Here is an 18,638-nt window from a genome sequence, read left to right as displayed (position 1 = left end):
TGATCCTGGGGACCCACACCGTAGAAGGAGAGAACTGACTGTCTTCCGACCACCACATGAACGCTGTGACACAGGTATGCTCACATACGTATACACAAAATAAAATATTGAAAAGGGTACCCACAGGATAACACAACGTGTACTATGTCAGTGAACACAGGTGCACACATGTACACACACATGCATGCAAGCTTCCCAGTCTCCCCCTTGGTACGCTTTCACAGGCCCTGATTCTGCACAGAACCCATGACTTGTCGCTCTTTGTCAGCAGCTCTGTAGCCCCCTTCTCCTCTTGCAGCCCCAGACCCGTGAGCTGCCCTTTCCTGCCCCCAACTGTGGCCAACCCCTGGGGGCTCCTGAGAAGAGGGGAGGTGGGAGCGGTGGATAGGTCGGACGGCAGAGACTAGAAACAGACGGTGATTTTTTTTTTTTTTTTTAATTCTATACAAGTGGGGAGAGAGCCCCTGGGCATAGAGGGGCAGAGATCTACCCTCCCCCATGGGAAGAGACAGCCTCTGCCCAAAGCTCTCTACAGAGGTGAGGCAAGGCAGGGGTGAGGGCCTCCCTGCTTCAGGTTGCTCCCTCCCTCCCAGTCCCCGCCCCTGCTCCCCTACATCTGCTCAGTGGTGCCTGCCCTGTGGGGTGAGGGCTGGCAAGGGATGGGGGAGCAGGGGTGGATGGGGCCTGAGTCCTTATGAGGCACATGTCGAGGAAGGCTGGGGAGGGCGTTCCGCAGCTGTCAGTCTGTTCCTGGTTCACTGGTTCCTGCTGGGGACAAATCCAGGGAACCACCCTGTTACCTGGGCCAAGAGAGCCGGCCACCCAGTGCTGGGGCGTGAGGGGATGCCACGTCTGACCGATCTGTGGGAAGGGGACCCGGTGTCTCACCACAGGCACCTGTAGGGTCAGGTGGCCGTCTTCGGTCAGGCTCCAGTTTGTCGCAGGACTGTGCCCGCCTTGTTCTCTTGGGTTTCAGGGGGGCTGTTCGACGGCCCAGGTCAGAGGGCCCTGAAAGGAGTCACAATAAGCCTGGCACACGAGCGGGCCTCACAAGTTGGGTGCTCATCCAGGCCTCGACTCCTGGTTGCCGCTTATCCCCGTTCCATGCCTTGGAAGGGGATCTGATGTGGGGCCCAAAGCCCCAGGGTTCTCCCAAGCCCCCACTCAGGTAGGGTGGCAGACCTGGTACTTCCGGCTCCTCTTGGTCCTGTTGTGAGCCCAGTCTCAGCCGGGGCTTGTTGGCTCCTGGGGCAGCCCCGCCAGTCTCAGGCTCTTCTCTGCCTCCTGGCACCTGGGGGGCTCTGCGACCCCTGGGCACAGCCACTGGCTTTGGGGGACGTGGACCTATGGGGGGTTCCTGTAGCTAGCAGAGTAAGGAAGACGTTGGGTCAGTTAGTCTCTGACTCCTTCCTCCCCACCCACCACTGGCCTTCACCCTGACATTCCTGGTCTTTCAGTATCTTTACCCCTTTAAAATGCCCTCCCCACCCATCTTCCGTCCTTCACCTTGGCATTCCTAGCAGGGACTACCCTCTCTGGGAATAAGGGTTCCTCCTTTTCTTCCTCTCCATCTTGGGAAGCTGGGCTAGGACTCTGGCAGCTGTGGTTGGGGGCACTCTCCTCAGCTGGGAAATGGAAGAAGACAGGAGAAGCTAGAGAAAAGGCATCTGTCCAGAGCCCTCCTATTATGCTTCCCATGATGCCCCACAAGGCCAGGACGTTTCCCCCATCCAAGCTCATTTGCTCCGGCCTCTCTGCTTTCCATGTCTTCTTTGATTCTCACAGGTCCCAGCCACCGGTTCCCAGGACTGCCCTGAGGTCATTATCTGGGGCCAGCAGGGCTCAGGCCTTCGCCCACCGGAGCGGAGTCAGAATAAGAGACCTCCTGGGCCCCCAGGCACAGCTGCCTGCTCAGGGCCGCAGTGGCCTAGGGGCCTGCCAAGGCTGCAGCCTGGCACTTTCAACGTTGTCTGCAAGTCTGATTTAGACAGTTGGGAGCCTTGAGGAGGATGCCCTCTCATGCTCGCCCGCGACTTGAAGCCACATGAGCACGGATGTGGAATACCTGTCAGATGCTGTGTATGTCTCTCATTGAGCAACACAGCACCTGGCCACCGTGGGTTACTAAATGAAGGGTGAAGCCCTGCTCTGGGTGCTTCATCCGGTCTGCGGCAGAGATGGAGAATGACTAGAGCTGCCCCCAACTCTGGGCAGAGGATGGGGTAGGCATACGGGTACTGGTGAGCCTCTCGGCAGCAGCGCCACAGGAGGAAGAGGAGGGGGAAGAACAGACAGGAGCAGGATGGGACAATGGGGAGTCGGTAGCCCTCAAACCAGACCTGCCTGCTCATCCTTATCTCTGCTCCTGTGCCCTAGCCTAGAAGGTAAGGGATCGAGGAGGGGGGTTTCTGGGTCTCCAGGGAGATCTGGTCTGTGCTGACACAGCGTCCCAGTCCTTTGGGAACCTGAGCTGGTGCTGGACGACGGGCTAGCTTTTCTTCGGCTGAATCCAGGTCCTCTGAACCCAGAAGGAGGAAAATGGGACACTAAGAATAATTCCCTTCCTCCCTGCTCCTTCCAGTCACAAAGTTAGAAAGTAAGGAGCCGGCGTGAGGTCACAGGTGGCCGAGTGGGACTCATACTCAAGACCGTGACCTCCGTGTGGAGCCACTGCTTCTTCTTGGGGACAGGTTGATAAACAGGCCGGCAGCGAGCTCACGCTCTCCCCCAGCTAAGGTGTGGAGCCAGGCCTCATGTACAGAGGGCATCCCAGCTGACAGCGGCCAGGGCTGCCACCTGTCATAGAGGATTCTTCAGAAGCGTCCACAAAGCACTTCTCACATCTGCTTAACCCTGCTGAAGCCACCCTGTGCGCTGCATAGCCTGGGTTTGGATTGGGTGGTCCGTGTTTTGAGGGGGGGGGGAGTTTATCTCTGTAAATACCTTTAAACAGGTTCACAGTGTTGACTTCCCCCTGCCTCCCCTTAGTTGAACATTCCTCCGTACTGGGGCGGGCAGAGGGAGGGGGGCAGCGGGGGGGGGGCAGAGGGGCAGCGGAGGGCACACGGGGTGGGGGGTCACGGCTTTTGGATCTTTGAACTCTCAGTGCTGTGGGCCAAGAACGGGCTCTACATACCTATGTGCCACGTGGCCTCTGCCCGGCGCATGGCGCTGAAGCCCGGCTTGGAGCTTTGCGGAGGTGGTGGCGGCTTCCAGGCTCCAGGCCCTGGAGTGGTGGAGGGAGGGGAGGGGAAGCAGAAAGGGAAAATGGACGGGGAAATCAGGAGGCGTTGAAGAGCGAGGGGCTAGAGGCCTCGTGAGGGTGGCCGACTTTACCCGCGTCATCCGAAGAGCGCCGTCTCTGCCAAGCCTGGCTGCTGTCCTCCTGGTCTGGGCCCGCGCCCTAAAAGGACAGCTGAGTCAGGAGACAGCAGCCGACAAAGAGCTCCTGCCCTAGAGGCTCCTGTCAGTCACAGGCTTTGAGCTCCTAGGTACTCAGACTTTGTATCCAAAGAGCAGCACCACATCACCTTGCGGGCATAAGGAGGGACACTCTGCTGGCTTATGTTACGTCGAGGAAGAAAATGAGTCTCACAGAGTGCCTGTGATCTTAAAGATGAGCAGGGTTAGGTCCAGACTAAACTGGAAAAGGTGAGCTGATCTACATAAAAACAGCATGGCACTATTAACCAGGTGCTCATGAATAAGGTGCAAGTCAGTCACGAAGGCTGTACCACAAGCCGCAGAAGTTTGGGGAAACGGAGTATTCCTAAAGCAAGTATTTGTATGACCCTTTCCTCTGTTTTATGAGCCCTAAAACAGAGGTTCCCAACCTTCCTAACGCGGCGACCCTTTAGTACAGTTCCTCATGGTGTGCTGACCCCCAAGCATAAAATGATTTTTGTTGCTACTTCATAGCTGTAATTTTGCTACTGTTACGAATCATAAATGTAAATATCTGATATGTGACCCCTGTGAAAGGGTCATCCAACCCCGACCCACAGGTTGAGAAACACTGCTCTAATAGGTAAACTGAGTCCTGGATTCCACGTTAACGATGTGGAAAGACACTCTTTGTCCACTGACCACCAGGGATAAGGGAAGTGGGGTGTTGGGAAGAACCCACAGGACACTACATTTGCCACCTGGGCCCCCCTTACCTCTCGTTTTCCATCAAAGCTCCAACCTTTGGTTCTTCCCAAGCCGGGAAGGGCAACGCCTTGTACCCTTGGCTGCTGCACTGTCCCAGGAGCTGGGGTCCCCTCCCCTGGCTCCAACCTCTCTGTGCCCTAGAACCAAGTCTCTTGTTAAAGGTATGAGAGCCTTTCTAGGCAGCAGGGGAGTCATGGGGAAGTCTGACGCCTCAGTGAGACCCCAGCTCTGGGGGAAGCCCTGCCTTGATTCTAGGGGGAATTCTTCTAACATTTTCATGTTTACAGAGCATGTTCTGGATCATTCTCAAGAAAAGGGAATTTGAATTCCCCGTGCTCTCCAGAGCCCTGAGTTCTAGTATTCTCCCATGAAAGTTGGGTTAGGATCAGGGAGTGGGCCACGTGTAGGCCAGGAGAAAGGGAGAACGTGGCTCTCGTGCCCCACTTACCACCTTCCTGCTCAAGGCAGATCCCCGGGCCCCTCCAAATCCAGGAAGAAGGCTGCTCTCCTCCTCAGGGCTCCAACAAGGAGATGAGTTATTGCCAAGGCTTGGGGGGTCTGGACTGGGAGGGCTCTCCTGAGTTGGGGGTGGAGGTGGGGGTGGAGGGAGGAGGAGTCCAGCCGTGGGGGACCCTGGCCCCCGGTCCCCCTTGAAGCTTCGGGGCCGGCGGAAGTGGAACAGGCCTCTTCGTCTCTTCTTCTGGAGTGGAGGCAGGGGCGGCTCCGAGAGGCCAGGCCGCACGGTTCTCAGAGTCCGGGGGTAGCTGGGCAAGAGTTGGGGTGGGTTGGTGACAAGTGACAGATGCAGAGCTTAAGGTAGAGCTGGTGCCGGTCCGTTCTAAGTGTAACAAGTGTCCCAGTTCCTCTCTCTCTAGTCTGTCCTGCAGTGTAGTCTGGGCACCCAGGCAGGGAAGGCTGTCCTTCCTTCCTGTCTGTCATAAACCACCAGCGGCCTCTTGAACCCAAAGTGACTCTATTTTCCCAGGTCCCCTCCCCTAATTCCTTCTTTCGGCTTCCCCAAGTGACATCACATCTGTACAGTCCCGGGGAATCCGCATAAGTGACAGAGACCACTCAGGGTCTCAAACTGCAAAATGGCACTCCATCCGGGGCCTGTCGCCTCTGACCTGTCCCTAACCCCAGACCCCAACCCGTCAGAGACCTGGGGGCTAGAGGATGGGTGGGTCAGGATGAGAACGCCCTGAAATCTCCCAGGGAGACTGGCTAGGGGGCACTGCTGTTGGAGAGACCCTCTCTGGGAACCGGGGGGGCAAGGGACCCCTCAGAGCCTGTGGCCTGCTGGGGGTGGGGAGTGTGCCTCCTACCTGGAGCTCTCATCCATGACCCTTCTGCTGAAAAAGTCCTCTAGGCCCTCATCTAGACGGGTGGCTGTCCCATTCTCCTGTCGAGGCCCGGGTCCCGGCACCTGCTGGGAGTAATGTCAGGTGCAGGCAGCCCCGCCCCTCAGATCGTCCCAGGACCTTCCCCTTCGGACTTGGTCCCATGCAAGTTTAGACTTCAGCTCCACAGGACCTTTCCTAAGCTTCGAGGCTCTCGGCTTTATCCACCACCCAAATAAAAATGTCACGGCCACTAAAAATAAATCACAAGATAGATTTTATCCCTCCTCCCCCTTTCCTGCCTTCCCTCCTTGTCTGTCTCTCCCCACCACCTCTTTTCAGAGGGGAGGAAATCTCACTATGTTGTCCAGGCTGGTTGTGAACTTCAGGGCTTAGGTGACCCTCCTGCCCCAGCCTCCTGAGTAGCTGTGACTAGAGGTTTATGTCATCAGACACACACAAGACAGACACACACAAGCATTTGCTGGCTCTCGCCCATCTAAGGCGTAGAGCCCTGGCTCTGGCCCTGCCATGGACAGCTGGGTCTACATCAGGCCTCTGGGACTTACACTGGGCCGACTAGGTCCTGGTGGGGTGGTCCTGGGAGGCCGAGGTCTCCCTTGTGTTTGGTGTCTTAGTTTATAGCCGTGAGTAGGTAGCTCGGAGAGACCTTCCCAGGAGCCACTCGCTGTGGACTGGCTACCCCCAAGTCCGGAGAACCAGCCAGGGGGAATACCCAGGCTCCCCAGCTGGCTCTCCATGTCCTGAGGGCTCCCACCTGTGGATACAATAGTGTTACAAGGACCAGCAGGGGAGTCAGGGTGGAGAGGCAGAGCAAACGTAGGGGAGGAGGCCTGGTGAAGGGGAGGATATGGAGGACCTCAGGGCAGTCAGATTTCTGACCCTTTGATACAGTTCCTCATGTTGTGGTGACCCCCCAACCATAAAATGATTTTCATTGCTACTTCATAACTGTAATGTTGTTACTGTTGTGAATCATAATGTAAAGATCCGTGTTTTCAGATGGTCTTAGGTGACCCCTTGAAAGGGTCGTTTGACCCGCCCCCCCCTCCCTCCCGGGGTCGTGACCCACAGGTTGAGAACCACGGTGGGCGTCAGACTGAAGCTGCAGACTCACTGATGAAGGCGGACACTGGCCGGATCTTCCGGCAGCGTTTCTGCTTTTTGATGGCCATGGTGTCCTGCAGAAATGGAGACAAAGAGTGGGCCAAACCCTCGCCTGGACTCTCTCAGCCCTTCCCTCAAAGCCTCTGCTTTAGAGTCCACCCTGCCTGCCTCGGGTGGCTGGGGATCTGGAACGAGGGAGGAGGAGAGGCTGGGCCTAGAGAGGTGGAGTTTGGAGACATGAGGGGGCGACACTGAGCAGGTTCAAGGAGAGGATTTGGGTTAAAGGGCAGTGGGTGTGTGTGTGGGGGGCTCACGATGTTGGTCCCAAGTTCATCGTCTGTTTCCTCATGGTCATGGTTCCTGCCTCTGCCCCGAGAAGACGGATCTTGGCCCTGGCTCGCCCCTCCGGGTGGATCTGACAGTGTCCTTAGCTGGGTCAGGTGCCGGGCCTGAGGAAGGACAAGCGTTGACAGGACCCTGAGGAAGCTGCTCACTCCTCTGATCCCGGACAGACAGGTCGGCGCAGGGCAGAGGGCAGGCCTGAGTCCGCCTGGGCTCAGGATGTTTACCAGGCTCTTGTGGGAGTGATACAGCTCCTGCAGGATCTCGTCCACGATGGAGTTGGTCAAGTAGGTGACAACAGAGAGCTTCACCTCACTGTGGGCAGAAGTGGGGCTCTTCAGCCACTTAAGGCCTGACCTCTGGGCCTCCACCCCTTCTCTCCCCAGATGCCTGAGAACGGGCCAGCTGGGCTGGCTGCCTGCAGACAGCATCGTTGTTACTGGCTGCACCTTGGGTCCAGTGCAGGCGTATCTACAGTCACAGGTGCCGGACCCAGACAGAGAGCATTCCGGCCTGGGTGGGGCAGACAACGGAACCGAAGGAGGAGCCGGAACCAGGAGGCTCCAGGTCTGGAGCTCCAGGGGTTCGGAGCTAGGTAAACTGGGTGCTGGTAAGCCTTGGGCTGACTGTTTCACAATATACATAGTAACAACGAACACTCCCTTGCTTTAGTGAGAGAGGTGATGCGTACACCCAAGTGAATGGTGGCACCTGTACCCAAGTGAATGGTGGCACCTATACCCAAGTGAATGGTGGCACTTATACCCAAGTGAATGGTGGCACCTATACCCAAGTGAATGGTGGCACCTATACCCAAGTGAATGGTTGGTGGCACCTATACCCAAGTGAATGGTGGCACCTATACCCAAGTGAATGGTGGCACCTATACCCAAGTGAATGGTTGGTGGCACCTATACCCAAGTGAAACGAAGCGGGTGATGACCTGGAGGGAAAAGGAAGCATATTCATACTCCTGTTTTACATACTTTTCTTTGTCCATGTCTCTGAGGAGGCTGTGTTTTGCTTTCAGGAGGCAACTCCTGGTGTATGTGTAGGTCAGGGGAGTGGAGACCTATCTATGGAACACCCTGACCCCTTGTGTGCCCCATCTCAGCACCCAGGTTTCTGGGGCAAACACCGGTCAGATCCTAAATAGCATGGCTGCCATGGTTAAAGATTTATCCCTTGTAATGGAAGGTTATCCATTCATTATTCATGGCCGAGAGCTCCAAACTCCCTAAGTGCTCTGGGCCAAATCTAGCCTCATCCCATGGCCGTCCTCCGCCTCTCACTCCAGCTTGTTCTGGATGTCCTGCCCGGCCTGCTCCAGGAGCGCTCCGCGGATGAAGTTCCGGGGCACAGTGACCCGCTCTGCCACGTTGCTCAGCATCTTGTTGTGTCCCTCTGCCACGCGCATGGCCACAGGGCACAACTCCTGCGTGAGGCTGACCATGGACTCCAGAATCACCTGATGAGGAAGAAGGGAAAGACCAGGGCTAGGGCCGCAGTGGAAGTCTTTAGGCCCTCTCTATAGTTCCCCATGGTGAGACGGAGGGACCTAACTACGGTCACACAGCCATTAGTGTCCGAGCCTCGGATACTCCGGGTTCTCCGCCTTGGCCAGTGCCCTTCCAGCCTGCCATACTGACAGGGGAGAGTCAGCCCAAAGACCGGAATTTTTTTTTTTTTTTTTGGTTTTTCGAGACAGGGTTTCTCTGTGTAGCTTTGCGCCTTTCCTGGAACTCACTTGGTAGCCCAGGCTGGCCTCGAACTCACAGAGATCCGCCTGGCTCTGCCTCCCGAGTGCTGGGATTAAAGGCGTGTGCCACCACCGCCCGGCCAAAGACCGGAATTTGATAAAGGAAGGGGCTGGAGGTCAGGATCCAAGACTTCAGCTAACAGAAAAAGCAATTCTAAGGCTATCTTGTTGCAGGCACAGGGGAATATATAGGGAAACTCGACTCTATTTCTTCATGCCCTCTGGCCTCCTTGCTGACTTCAACTTTAGCCAACACTGGGCTCCCACCCACGGTTTCCTTCCTCTCTCAGAACTTGCCTGAAGCTCCTTGTCCACAGCTTTGGATACCTCACTGGCCACCGACTCAAGCCTCTGCCGCACAGGCCCGTCACTGGCCAGCACGTGGCCCAGCTCATAGAGGCTGGGGAAGAGCTGGAGGGAAGAGGTCAGAATCAGGCCCCACTCGGGCCCCAGGCTGGGAGGGCAGATCCACGGAGCAGTGCTTAGATGCTCCCGGTCTAGAACTGGGTGGCCTTCTGGGCTTTTCCAGCCTGCAGGGAAGGGCGGGGCTGTGGAGGGCTCACCGCCCGGGAGTTCTTAGCATCCTTGATGAGGTCCCGGGCATAGAGAAGCTCATCTTGCACAGGTTCCAGGGGACACAGTCTCAGGGCTCGGACCTCCTCCTGCACTCGTCCACACAGCCGCTGTAGCATCTGGAGCACAGTGGTGGGAGTGGCAGGGGGGGGGGGGTCTCAGGTCAGACCCCGTGGGCCACGCTGCCAGCACTGACAGAGGTGGTGGCGCTATCTCTGCATGGCTTCTCTCCTCGGAACGCCCTTCCTGGAGTCCTCAGTACCCATGGGCTGGGGCTACCCCCGGGCCTGCTATTGATTTGCCTGGTGCATATTGGGGGGTCCCAGAATCAGAGTGTCTTTTTTTGCCCAGTCCAGTTTGGGGCACCGCGTGATGCCCATGCGTGTGCTTCAGCACACATGGCACCTGCACCCTGCATGCCCCGTGTTCCTGGGAGGGAAATGTTTACTTGCTCGGCGCTGCTGGTCACCAGGCCCTGCTGCAGCCTGAAGGCTTGCTCCTGGGGGCATGTCTGGGAGTGGTTGTTTCTCACCAGGCACCACTGGATCTGGAGGCGATGGAGCGGGAAGGGTCAGTGCTGAGGCTGCGGGCTGCCCCTGCTCTCCCCGCCCCCCCATCTTTGCCCTGCTTTAAAACACGGCCCCTCACCTTCTGCCACACATCCTCTGTGCGCTCAGGGGCACTTCGGTAGGCTTGAGAGATGTCACTCACGGGGAAGGACATGAAGCGCAGTGTGTGGTTGCTGGGAAACAGGAGTATAGTTAGGTGCGGGGAGAGGTAAAGAGGAGAGCCCCCACCCCCACCCTCCCACCCCGCCTCCTCCTGCTCACTATTTCCCTATCCCATAGGTCTGGGAACTGGGATGTACCTAGGGTCGTTTAATTCTCGTCCTGGCCCAGGGAGGCTGGGCCGGCCTGCGTCAGGACAGAGCCCCGGTCCACTCACCTCTCCAGGGCCCTTGCAATGTCCAGGAAGCCCAGAGCAGATGTATTGTTTCGGTCCCACAGGATAGTTCTGGGGGAGGGTGGACATCCGTTGTGACCACTCCCCCGGGTCCTCAGTAAAGGCCAGAGGTGTAGCCTTCTGGGAGCCCCCTTTTCCCTTGCTAATGGGGCTGACTCGGACTCGGTTCCGGAAGCGGGGGGACATGGAGGCCCAAAGGGGGAAGTCTCTGTGTGTGTGTCAGCAGGCTGGGGGTCTGGGCGAAAGGGTGGGGAAGTGGGCCTCACCTGAGGGAAGAGTTTATCTGCAGCGCCTTCGACAGCATCTTGGCCCCGATGTCCTCCATGCCGTTGCCGCTCAGGTCCACCTTGGCCAGGCAGGTGTTGCTGCCCAGGGCATTGATGAGGATGCTGGTGCGAAGCTTCAACCTGGAGTCTGCCACGGACAACGACTGCAGGGACTGGCGGGCAGACGGAGGTTGGGGTCAGTCTTCACTACCACCCCCCCTGAAGCTCCCTCCTCGGCCTGGTCACTCACACAGTCCTCTTCCTGGATCAACTGCACCAGCTTATGAAGGATTTCTTCCAGAGTCCTGTAGGGAGTCGGGGTCAGAGGAGGAGGGGAGGGGGCCAGGGGCATGCTAGCAGAGGGGACGGGTGGCCAGAGGGCAAGACAGGAAGCCGCGAGGAGTGGAGGATGATGGGAGCAGGGTCTGTGGACACAGGCTGGGGCTCACTTGGCCTTGACATTGAAGTTCTTCCCTAGGAACAGGTGCTTGAGGGATTTATTCTTGCCAAGGGCAGGTACCAGTGTCAGGAGGTCTGAGTCAAACCCTGTTCAGGAGACGGGAGAGTCCCGGCCTTGAGGCCCGAGGCTAACAGAAGCCTCCTCAGGGCTTCACTGCTACGCTCACGGAGCAGTCTTACTCACCGTTGTCGGACAGGTCTAGGCTGCCTATACAGGGGACAGCCCCCAGCTGCTCCTGCAAGGCCTGGGCTCCTGCTGAGCGGAGCTGCAGGGACAGGGAACGGGGGTGGGTGGTGGTGGTGGTGAAAGGCCGGAGAAGGTGGGTGGGTGAGGTAGGGGGAGGAGCATGTTTAATCCTTAGATATCATCCTCGTCACTCAAGGACTTAAAGTCGTACCAGGTCTTGGGTATAAAATCAGGGAGACTCCTCTACTGCATCCATCCCTAGGGCCCCGCCCCCTCCCTCGGCCAAAAGCCGCTGCTCTGAAGACAGCTCGCTTCTGCCCTCTGCTGGGCAAGCCTGGTGTCTGCCACCCAGAGCTTAGAGGCAGAGATCCTGGAGTCTGAACTTGGAGGGCCGGTTTGAGAGGGAAAGGGAACAGGCCAGAGACTTGTTCTCTCTTGCTCCCCAGTGGGGTGTGTGTGTGTGTGGAGACCGGGATGGTGGCTGGGAGGCAGGCACGGAGCTCACCTCACAGCTGCTAAGGTCCAGGTGCAGATCGCTGAGGTGACTGTTGAGGGAGAGGCCCTGAAGAAGTGCCCTGTAGCAGGAAGGTCAGCAGGGCCTGCTTTACTCCCCCGCCCACACACTTCCGCGGCTCCCCTGGGTATCCTCCAACTCTTCACCCACCCAACCTGAGGGCCTCCAGGGGCAGCCTCGTGGCTGACAGGTTGACATGGCTCAGGGTGTAGGCGCTGCTGAAGAACTGCTTGAAGGCTGGTGAGGCCTCCCGGCCCTTCCTGTGGAGACCTCGGGGAGTCAGTATGGGAGGGCAATGGACGTCGAGGATGACGGATCCCTCCCGGCCCCCTCTGGCCCACCTGTGGGAGCAGCTGTTTCGAGCCAGGCTGAGGTAGGTGAGGTGAGAGCAGCAGCCATGAAGGAGGGCGCCCAGAAGCTGTGGAGAGACAGAGTGGGCTTTAAAAGACCCGGGAAGAGCAGGAGCTCCTTCCGGCCCCTATCCAGTTCCTGACATTTCTCTCCGAGACTTCCAGGGAGAACGCTCATTCAGCTTCTTCGAGGCCCCCGTCTGCTCGTCCGTGGAAGGGAGGGCCACAGAGAGAGACTGACAGGCAGCCTTGGTGGAACAGGCCACCGCCGGCTTCCAGGAGCCTTTTCTCAAGCTAGGGGAAATGTCTTTTTCCGCTAGGGGACATAGCTCGGTGCCAGGAATGGAGTGAGGGTCTATTTTTAGGCAAAGCCGGCATGACCTTGTGACCTGGGTTAAGTGCACACAGCACACACTGTGGATGGACCTGAAGTCCTCCTCGGAGCTTTGTCTCTCTGGACTCAGGGAGGGAGGGATGGAAGGCTCCTCTGCCCTGTGTTTTCACACCCTCTGCCTGGCCCCTCCAGTCCCCAGCCCCTCACCAGGTCCACCGCACAGTCAGTCCCTGACAGATCCAGGTGTACCAAGGCGTTGGGCTGGGCCAGGAAGCTATAGAGGGCCTGAGGAAGAAGGGGTAGACGAAGAGAAAGATGTGGCAGCCTCTCCCTACCCTTAGGGGCCAGGGGATAGACACTCCCTGGCCCCTGCATCCCAAGCATGCTTTTGTAGGTGGCTGAGGCTACATTCCACGGACTCACGTTGGCCTCATCTGTGGCAAGCAGCCCAGGGTTCTTGCTCAGGTCCAGGTATCGAAGGGAGCTGGCAAAGGCCGGGTTGGCCCCGAAGGTCTGACCCAGTGCCTGGAGCCCTGAGCACAGCGGGCACTGGGCTGGGTTGGCCCCCATCCCCACTTCATCCTCTTAATGCCTGAGGTCCCCCCCACTCCCCACGGTGATTCTTTTCTCCCTCCCAATCGCTGGGATGGTGTGGGAGTGAGGGGGGACATCCTAGGGGTCAGTATCTCAGGCAGCATCCGAATAGCGTCAGAGGCCTGGGGTCCTGGTGTCAGTACCTCGAGGGGAAATGGCAGTCTTGGCCAGGCACAGTTTGGTGAGGCCAGTAGGGAAACAGAGGAGCTGCTGGCTGAGACTGAGGAAACCTGGGGGAGTGGAGAGAGAACGTGGGCAGGTGAGTGGCTGTTAGCGGGTACATTCGGTGTGGTCAGGCTGGGGGGCTAGAGTGGGGTGTAAGGCCTGGGGGTCAAGGATGGAAGAGCTTGGGCTTAGGGCAATCCTCAGGCTGCAAAGGCCCCTATTCAAACCTAGGTTGGGCTCTGGGCTGGGGTCGGGGTCTGCACAGCAGTGGGAATAGGATTCAGGGCTGGGGCTCACCCTTGTCCTCGATGGGGTTGTGGGACAGAGTGAGGGCATGCAGCACACAGCTCCCGTTGTCCCCAAATACCCCGGCCAGCTTCTGGACAAAGTCCCTTCAGGGAAGGGGAGGAAGGATTTGTCCTGAGCTGAGCCCCGCGTCTCCAGCCCCTGGCTACCCTCCCGTCTCCTCTCTGCCTGGCTGGCTGGGGCTGTCACGGTAGAGGTCCCCCACGGTGGAGTGGCAACTTGGGGCTGACCAGGGAGATTTTCACGCAGGAGTTCGTGGGAGGTGGAAGGTGAGGCTACCTTCTGCATTCCGTGCCTCTGGGCGTTCCCCTACCTCAGGAAGATGCTGAGGCAAAACCCAGCTTTGGGGTGCTTAAGACTGGAGCAGCCCACCCTGCCTGGAGGTTGGTGGAACACGAAGTGTGTTCTGGGGGTGAGTCAGGAGCCGGGCGCTCAGGGGCTGAGATCTGAGTCCCGGTTTGAGCTCTGGCTTGCTTTGTGCCTGTCTACGCATCGGCCTCCTCTATAACGCGAGGAGCTAGACGAAACAGCCCAGGGCCTCCTATCACACTCTGATGATCCGGGACTCTAAGACTCCGTGGAGAAAGGACTGCCCACGGGGGAGCCTGGCCTCACGTCTTAAGTCCAGCGTTGTCCAGCACCAGCTCTTCGAGGCTCCCCGACTTGCTGAGGGTATGTAGCACCTGTTCTAGCACATCTGAGCCCTGAGGACAGAGGGGTCCCGCCATCAGGGGCCAAGAAGAGCACTCTCTCTGCTCCCCTTCCCCGAGACCTCCTGCTTACCAGTCTCAAGTCTTTGCAGTAGAGCTTGGTGAACCACTGGTTGTAGGCAAGGGCTGCCACCATTAGGGCCAGATCTCTGGGGATATGGGACAGGACAAGAAAGGATGAACTGGGCCAAGAATGAAGAGACTAAGAGTGGGATGGCTGGGGGGGGGGGGGGACGGGGGACGGACACGGGGGACGGGGGGACGGACTCTAGATGGGTGGACGGCAGTGGGGTAGACGGTTGGAATTGGAGGGGTGAAGCAGGGCCTGTGGGGAGGACCAGAATGGGAACCTTGAGAAGGGCAAGGCCGAGGCTGGGAATTTGGGGGGTTAAGTTTCTGCCCATCTGCTTACCGGCTCTCCAAGTGGCTGAAATCCAGAAGATTGAACTCTCGGTTATCCTCAGCATGGTAGATGGTGTCCACATCCTTGGAGGGGTAGAAGCGGCTCAGATCTGCTCCAGCCCCCTCCGCTGCCCCCTCCCTTTGGCCACCCCCCCATCCCCTGCCCAACGCACCCATTGCACCTCCTCCCGGCAGTGAAGTCCGTTGTAGTCACACAGGGCAGCATAGGTCTCAGAGAAGCCACCTGTAGGGCAGGAGATGCGCCGGCTCCGTGTTGGCGAGGGGGAGGGGAAAAAGGCTTGGGTTTCAAGGTATGGTCAAGGTCATTGCATGGTCAAGGTCATTGCATGTGCCAGTGTCCTAGGCTCCTTCCACGCCATAAACCCCCTGAGGTCCGGGAGCCTGAGGTCCTCAGGACAGGCAAAGACCCTCCGGGCAAAACCCATGCACAGAGGGTTCTGGATATGGGGCAGGGTGCGCCAAAGACCCACGTTCTCACATCTGCCCCTGCTCACCACACACACTGTGAGTGGTAGAAGTGGAAGTTTCCGAGTTGGGAGATGTGTCTCGGGGCCCCTCCGGGGTGTCTGCATTCCCACGCCGGATCAAACACCTGGAAGGTGAACAAATCCTTTCAGAGAGAGGTACAAGAGGCCCTCAGTTCTCCCTGGATGACTGTGTGGGGGTCTCCAGGGAAGAGCAGAGAGAATTCTTGTCCTGGGAGCCCAGACCAACAGGAAGGAGAATGCCGCCTGCAGTCTAATCCTTCGGGAGACCCCTTATCTGCCACTCACCCAGGGCCAGGGCAGACCTTGGAGAGGGCAGAGCTCACATGCCGCGTCACCTGGTCCACACTCTCAGTTGACGGCAGCCGCATGCTCACCATGCCACGCTCAGTCTCCACCAGGATCTGAGGGGGAGGGGGGAGCCTCAGATGCCCATTCCCTCTTCTAATCGGCCCAGCCCGTGGCCTGAGCCCGGGTGCTCACCTGGTTCTGACTGAGGGTGTTGAAGGCACGGATCTCCAGGACGTTGAATGAACTCTCCACCTGGTGGGGCACGGGCCGGGTGGGGTGGTGGGTGGGGGTGCTCAGCTCCTGCTAAGGGCCTGCCGCTGGACTCGAAAGGAGCATGCCCCTCAGTCTCCACCCTGTACCCCAACTTACCTTGGCAGGAACTTTAAGGGGGAAAAGGTGGAGGCGCCAGGAGGTCAGGGCCTGCAGAGAAGAACGTCACCGGCGTAGGCATAGGGCAGCCTCTTGGGCCATGGTGCCTTTGCCTTCTCTTAGCTCCTCGGCTCTTCTCCAAGGCACCCCACCCCCTGCATTTTCCCTACTCTCCCATTAGCTCCTGTCCATCCACCCGGTCTGGCTCGGTCCTCTCCCTTAGGCTGTGGCTCCTCAGCACCCCCCCCCCCCCCCCCCCCCCGCTGTTTCTCTTGCCCACGCCCCCTACAGCTCAGCTGCCCTTGAGTATCTCCTCTCTTCCCCCAAGGCCAGCGACCTCACCAACACTCGGTCCTCAAACTTCTTGGGTTTTGTCTCCAGTTTCACCCGATGTTGCTGGAGCACAGTCCCCTGGCTCAGGCACCTCCGGATGCTGTCTGCAGATGGGGAGGACCTGCTCAGAACTCCTCTTTTCCCCCAGCCCACTCTCCAGAGACGAAGGGGGCAGAGGAGGGGCGAGAAACACACACAAACAGACACTGGAGAGGGAGGTATGGGGCAGAGGCTTTTCCTTTCGGGATGACTTGGTCCCTGGAGGCGGAGAGGAGAAAACCGGCTCCCAGGGTGCCTGAGTCAGGGGACAGTTGCTGAATGATACTGTCTGTGGGAGCGTGTATCTTACACTTCTGAAGGTGTGAAAGATTTTCCCTCCCATCCACTACAGCAACCACCAACATATACACAGTGAGTCAGTGTGTGTGTGTGTGTGTGTGTGTGTGTGGAGTTGGGGGGTGGGTGGGAGGTGGGGGTGGGAATATCTCCTGACTGTATCCTAGGTGGTCTGGGTGTGAGAATCTGCTTTTTACTACGGAGGCTGTATGCTTGTCTTCTGACGGCGCCAGGGAGCCTGAATGTGGCATTGGTGGGGACAGAGAAGTGTGAATGAGTACTGGCTTGCATATGAAAGGGGCACAGTGCCAGGCAGTTCCTGGGTGGAGGGTGGGGTAAGAGAAAGATTTAATGTTTCAATGAGCCCATACCCATCTTCTGACAGAATCATCCAGTTACCCCTGTGTGTGTGTGTGTGTGTGTGTACACACGCGCGCATATAGGTGGTGGAGGTGCAGTTTTTGTAAGATGTGTGTACACACATCTCATGATTGTGCTTCTAAGTGCATGTGTAGGTGTGAGAGGTCTCCAGAGCGCAATAGGGCTCTGAATATCCTTGAGCGTTCTGCTTTCTGCATGGGCTAGCCTGTGCTCCTGCTTTTGAGGGTCAGGGTTGTAGCAGTGATACGCGCGCGCAGGGGGGAGGGGTTCGGGGGGATTAGAGGCGATATGGCTGGGAATCACTGATCCAGAGAGGTCTGGAGGTGTGGGTGGTGGGTAAAGAGAAGGGGGCAGGCTGGGACGGGGGCTATGGGAGATGAGCCGCAGAAATCCTGCTCTTGGTTTTAGCCTCAGTCCAGGGCCTCTGCCCTGATTCCCTCCTTTGCCCCACTGGTCTGGGCGCTGCCAGGCTCCTAGGGGCCTCTCCAGGGCCAGTTCCGGGGCGGGGCCGGGAGGAGGGAGGGTGTGGAGATAAGCAGCAGTCAGGACCAGGGGCAGCTCCCAACGCCTGGCCCCGCCCGGCGAGGGTGGGGGAAAGCTGGGACTCTAGGGAGGGGAGACTGGATGCCTTGCAGAGGGGTGGGTCAAGAACGCCGAAGAGTCAGCCCCCAAGAGCGCCAGGGAACTGCACCTGTCACCGGAGAGCGGGACGGGCGGCTCCGGGACAGGAAGGTTCTGATAGGGTGAGGCGAGTGGGGCAGAGAAGGATGCTCCCACGGAGAGCCAAGCTGGGACTGAGATGCAGAGCAAGGGACTGCCTAGGAGCGAGGATGCGTGAGGGGGCGGGAGGCGCCGGGCTGGGGGGTGTACCGCAGGAAAGCACTGGGTCTGGATGCTCGCGGACCGACCGGGCGTCCGGAGATGAAGGCAACCTCGTACCTTGCAGCTCGCGGGTGAGCTCCACGCTGGCCTTGGCCATGGCGGCCGCCGCTGCTGCTGCTGCTGCTGCTGCTGCCGCCGCCGCTGCTGCAGAGGAGCCGCCGCCGCCGCCGCCGCCGCCTCCCGAGAGGCGCCGCACATGCTAGTCCCGGCTCCGGCAGGGCCCGGCGCTGAGCGCTGCAGTAGCGGCGGAGCCCGCTCCCGTCAGGGGCGGCTGCGCGAGCGCTCCTCCCCCCGGCTACTGAGCGCTGCCTCTCCCGCCCCTCCCGGAGAGTTGGCCAATGGAGCATGCGCGCTGAGCTTGCGAGCCGCGTGAGACCCCGCGCGCGCTCGCGACGACCCCTCCCGCGGGCTGCCGCGTGAGAAGCCCAGAGCCAGGGGCCGCGCTCTCTCGGGGGCGGGCGGGGGGGGTGCAGCGTTTGCACTGGCCCGTGCCACCCACGCCTCGGCCACCCGGGGCAGAAGCTTCAATTTCTTTGTTTGTGTATAGGCCTTGGTACCCCCTCCCCGGGTCATCCGTGTGTGGCCCCGCCCTCCCCCCCCCCTTCCTGCTCAGGAACCGTCCAGCTCGTCCTTGCTGACCCTGGAGGGAACTCGGAGTCAAGGGCGATGCTGCAAGCAGACCTGTCCGAATGCGAGGGAGGGAGTTGGTTCTTTTCTGCTCGCTCGTCGAATCTCCGGGATCCCCGTGGCGTCCTTGGCACCGTCCCTGGGGGTGTGAGGCTAAGAGTAGCACTTGGGAGTTCCCGAGCCGCCTCCCCCGCCCCCCCGCCCCCCCAGCTGGCAGCTCGGCAGACACCTCCACCCTTGAGCATCAAGCTCAGGCCTTGGAGACAGGGAGGAGGCTTGGGGAAAATCCAGAGATCCAGCACTGCCCAGACTTCCCAGATACTCTAAGCACCCCACATTGAGAAATGAGCACACACTGATGCAGAGCAA

The 18,638-nt window shown here is 59.0% G+C and overlaps 1 protein-coding gene across 13 annotated transcripts; it reads right to left on the bottom strand.

Annotated features, from left to right (window-relative positions):
* Nucleotides 1–436: 436 nt before the first annotated feature.
* Nucleotides 437–18,438, bottom strand: Carmil3 (capping protein regulator and myosin 1 linker 3). 13 transcript variants are annotated; one of them, XM_006988520.4, is made up of 41 exons: nt 18,324–18,438; nt 17,700–17,876; nt 16,053–16,147; nt 15,711–15,761; nt 15,534–15,593; nt 15,339–15,454; nt 15,060–15,157; nt 14,718–14,788; nt 14,555–14,628; nt 14,216–14,291; nt 14,048–14,136; nt 13,424–13,518; nt 13,105–13,191; nt 12,791–12,900; nt 12,575–12,652; nt 12,025–12,101; nt 11,839–11,943; nt 11,675–11,744; nt 11,167–11,248; nt 10,973–11,069; nt 10,774–10,828; nt 10,524–10,696; nt 10,240–10,308; nt 9,943–10,036; nt 9,743–9,841; nt 9,285–9,413; nt 9,019–9,132; nt 8,255–8,430; nt 7,190–7,277; nt 6,935–7,069; nt 6,631–6,694; nt 6,062–6,270; nt 5,478–5,578; nt 4,601–4,916; nt 4,161–4,289; nt 3,337–3,403; nt 3,137–3,226; nt 1,507–1,625; nt 1,183–1,357; nt 889–1,008; nt 438–768 (listed from the first exon to the last, which is right to left on the bottom strand). In XM_006988520.4, exons 2-41 carry the CDS (start codon nt 17,737–17,739, stop codon nt 740–742), a joined length of 4,122 nt encoding a protein of 1,373 aa, XP_006988582.2. In that variant the 5' UTR covers nt 17,740–17,876; nt 18,324–18,438; the 3' UTR covers nt 438–739. The 13 variants fall into 13 exon arrangements, with proteins under 13 accessions (XP_015862477.2, XP_006988582.2, XP_006988581.2 ...); XM_016006991.3 differs by lacking the exon at nt 18,324–18,438 and having other exon boundaries at nt 437–768; nt 1,183–1,363; nt 17,700–17,946; XM_006988519.4 differs by lacking the exon at nt 18,324–18,438 and having other exon boundaries at nt 438–765; nt 1,183–1,363; nt 17,700–17,942.
* Nucleotides 18,439–18,638: the final 200 nt, after the last annotated feature.

Source organism: Peromyscus maniculatus, chromosome 9, assembly GCF_049852395.1.
Source record: "Peromyscus maniculatus bairdii isolate BWxNUB_F1_BW_parent chromosome 9, HU_Pman_BW_mat_3.1, whole genome shotgun sequence".
Taxonomy (NCBI): Eukaryota; Metazoa; Chordata; class Mammalia; order Rodentia; family Cricetidae; genus Peromyscus; species Peromyscus maniculatus.
The sequence above is the reverse complement of the archived record's forward strand: the minus strand, read 5'-3'. Positions and strand labels throughout refer to the sequence as shown.

Bases quoted from the DNA above. Each gene is read 5' to 3' on its own strand.
- Carmil3 (XM_016006990.3), bottom strand. From the start codon at position 17,739: ATGGCCAAGGCCAGCGTGGAGCTCACCCGCGAGCTGCAAG. The intron at 15,762-16,052 runs GTGAGGTCGCTG...TCTTCTCTGCAG, and splicing joins AGTTTGAGGACCGAGTGTTG to GCCCTGACCTCCTGGCGCCT. The intron at 5,582-6,061 runs GTAAGTCCCAGA...CATTACTCCCAG, and splicing joins CAGGACCTAGTCGGCCCAGT to CAGGTGCCGGGACCCGGGCC.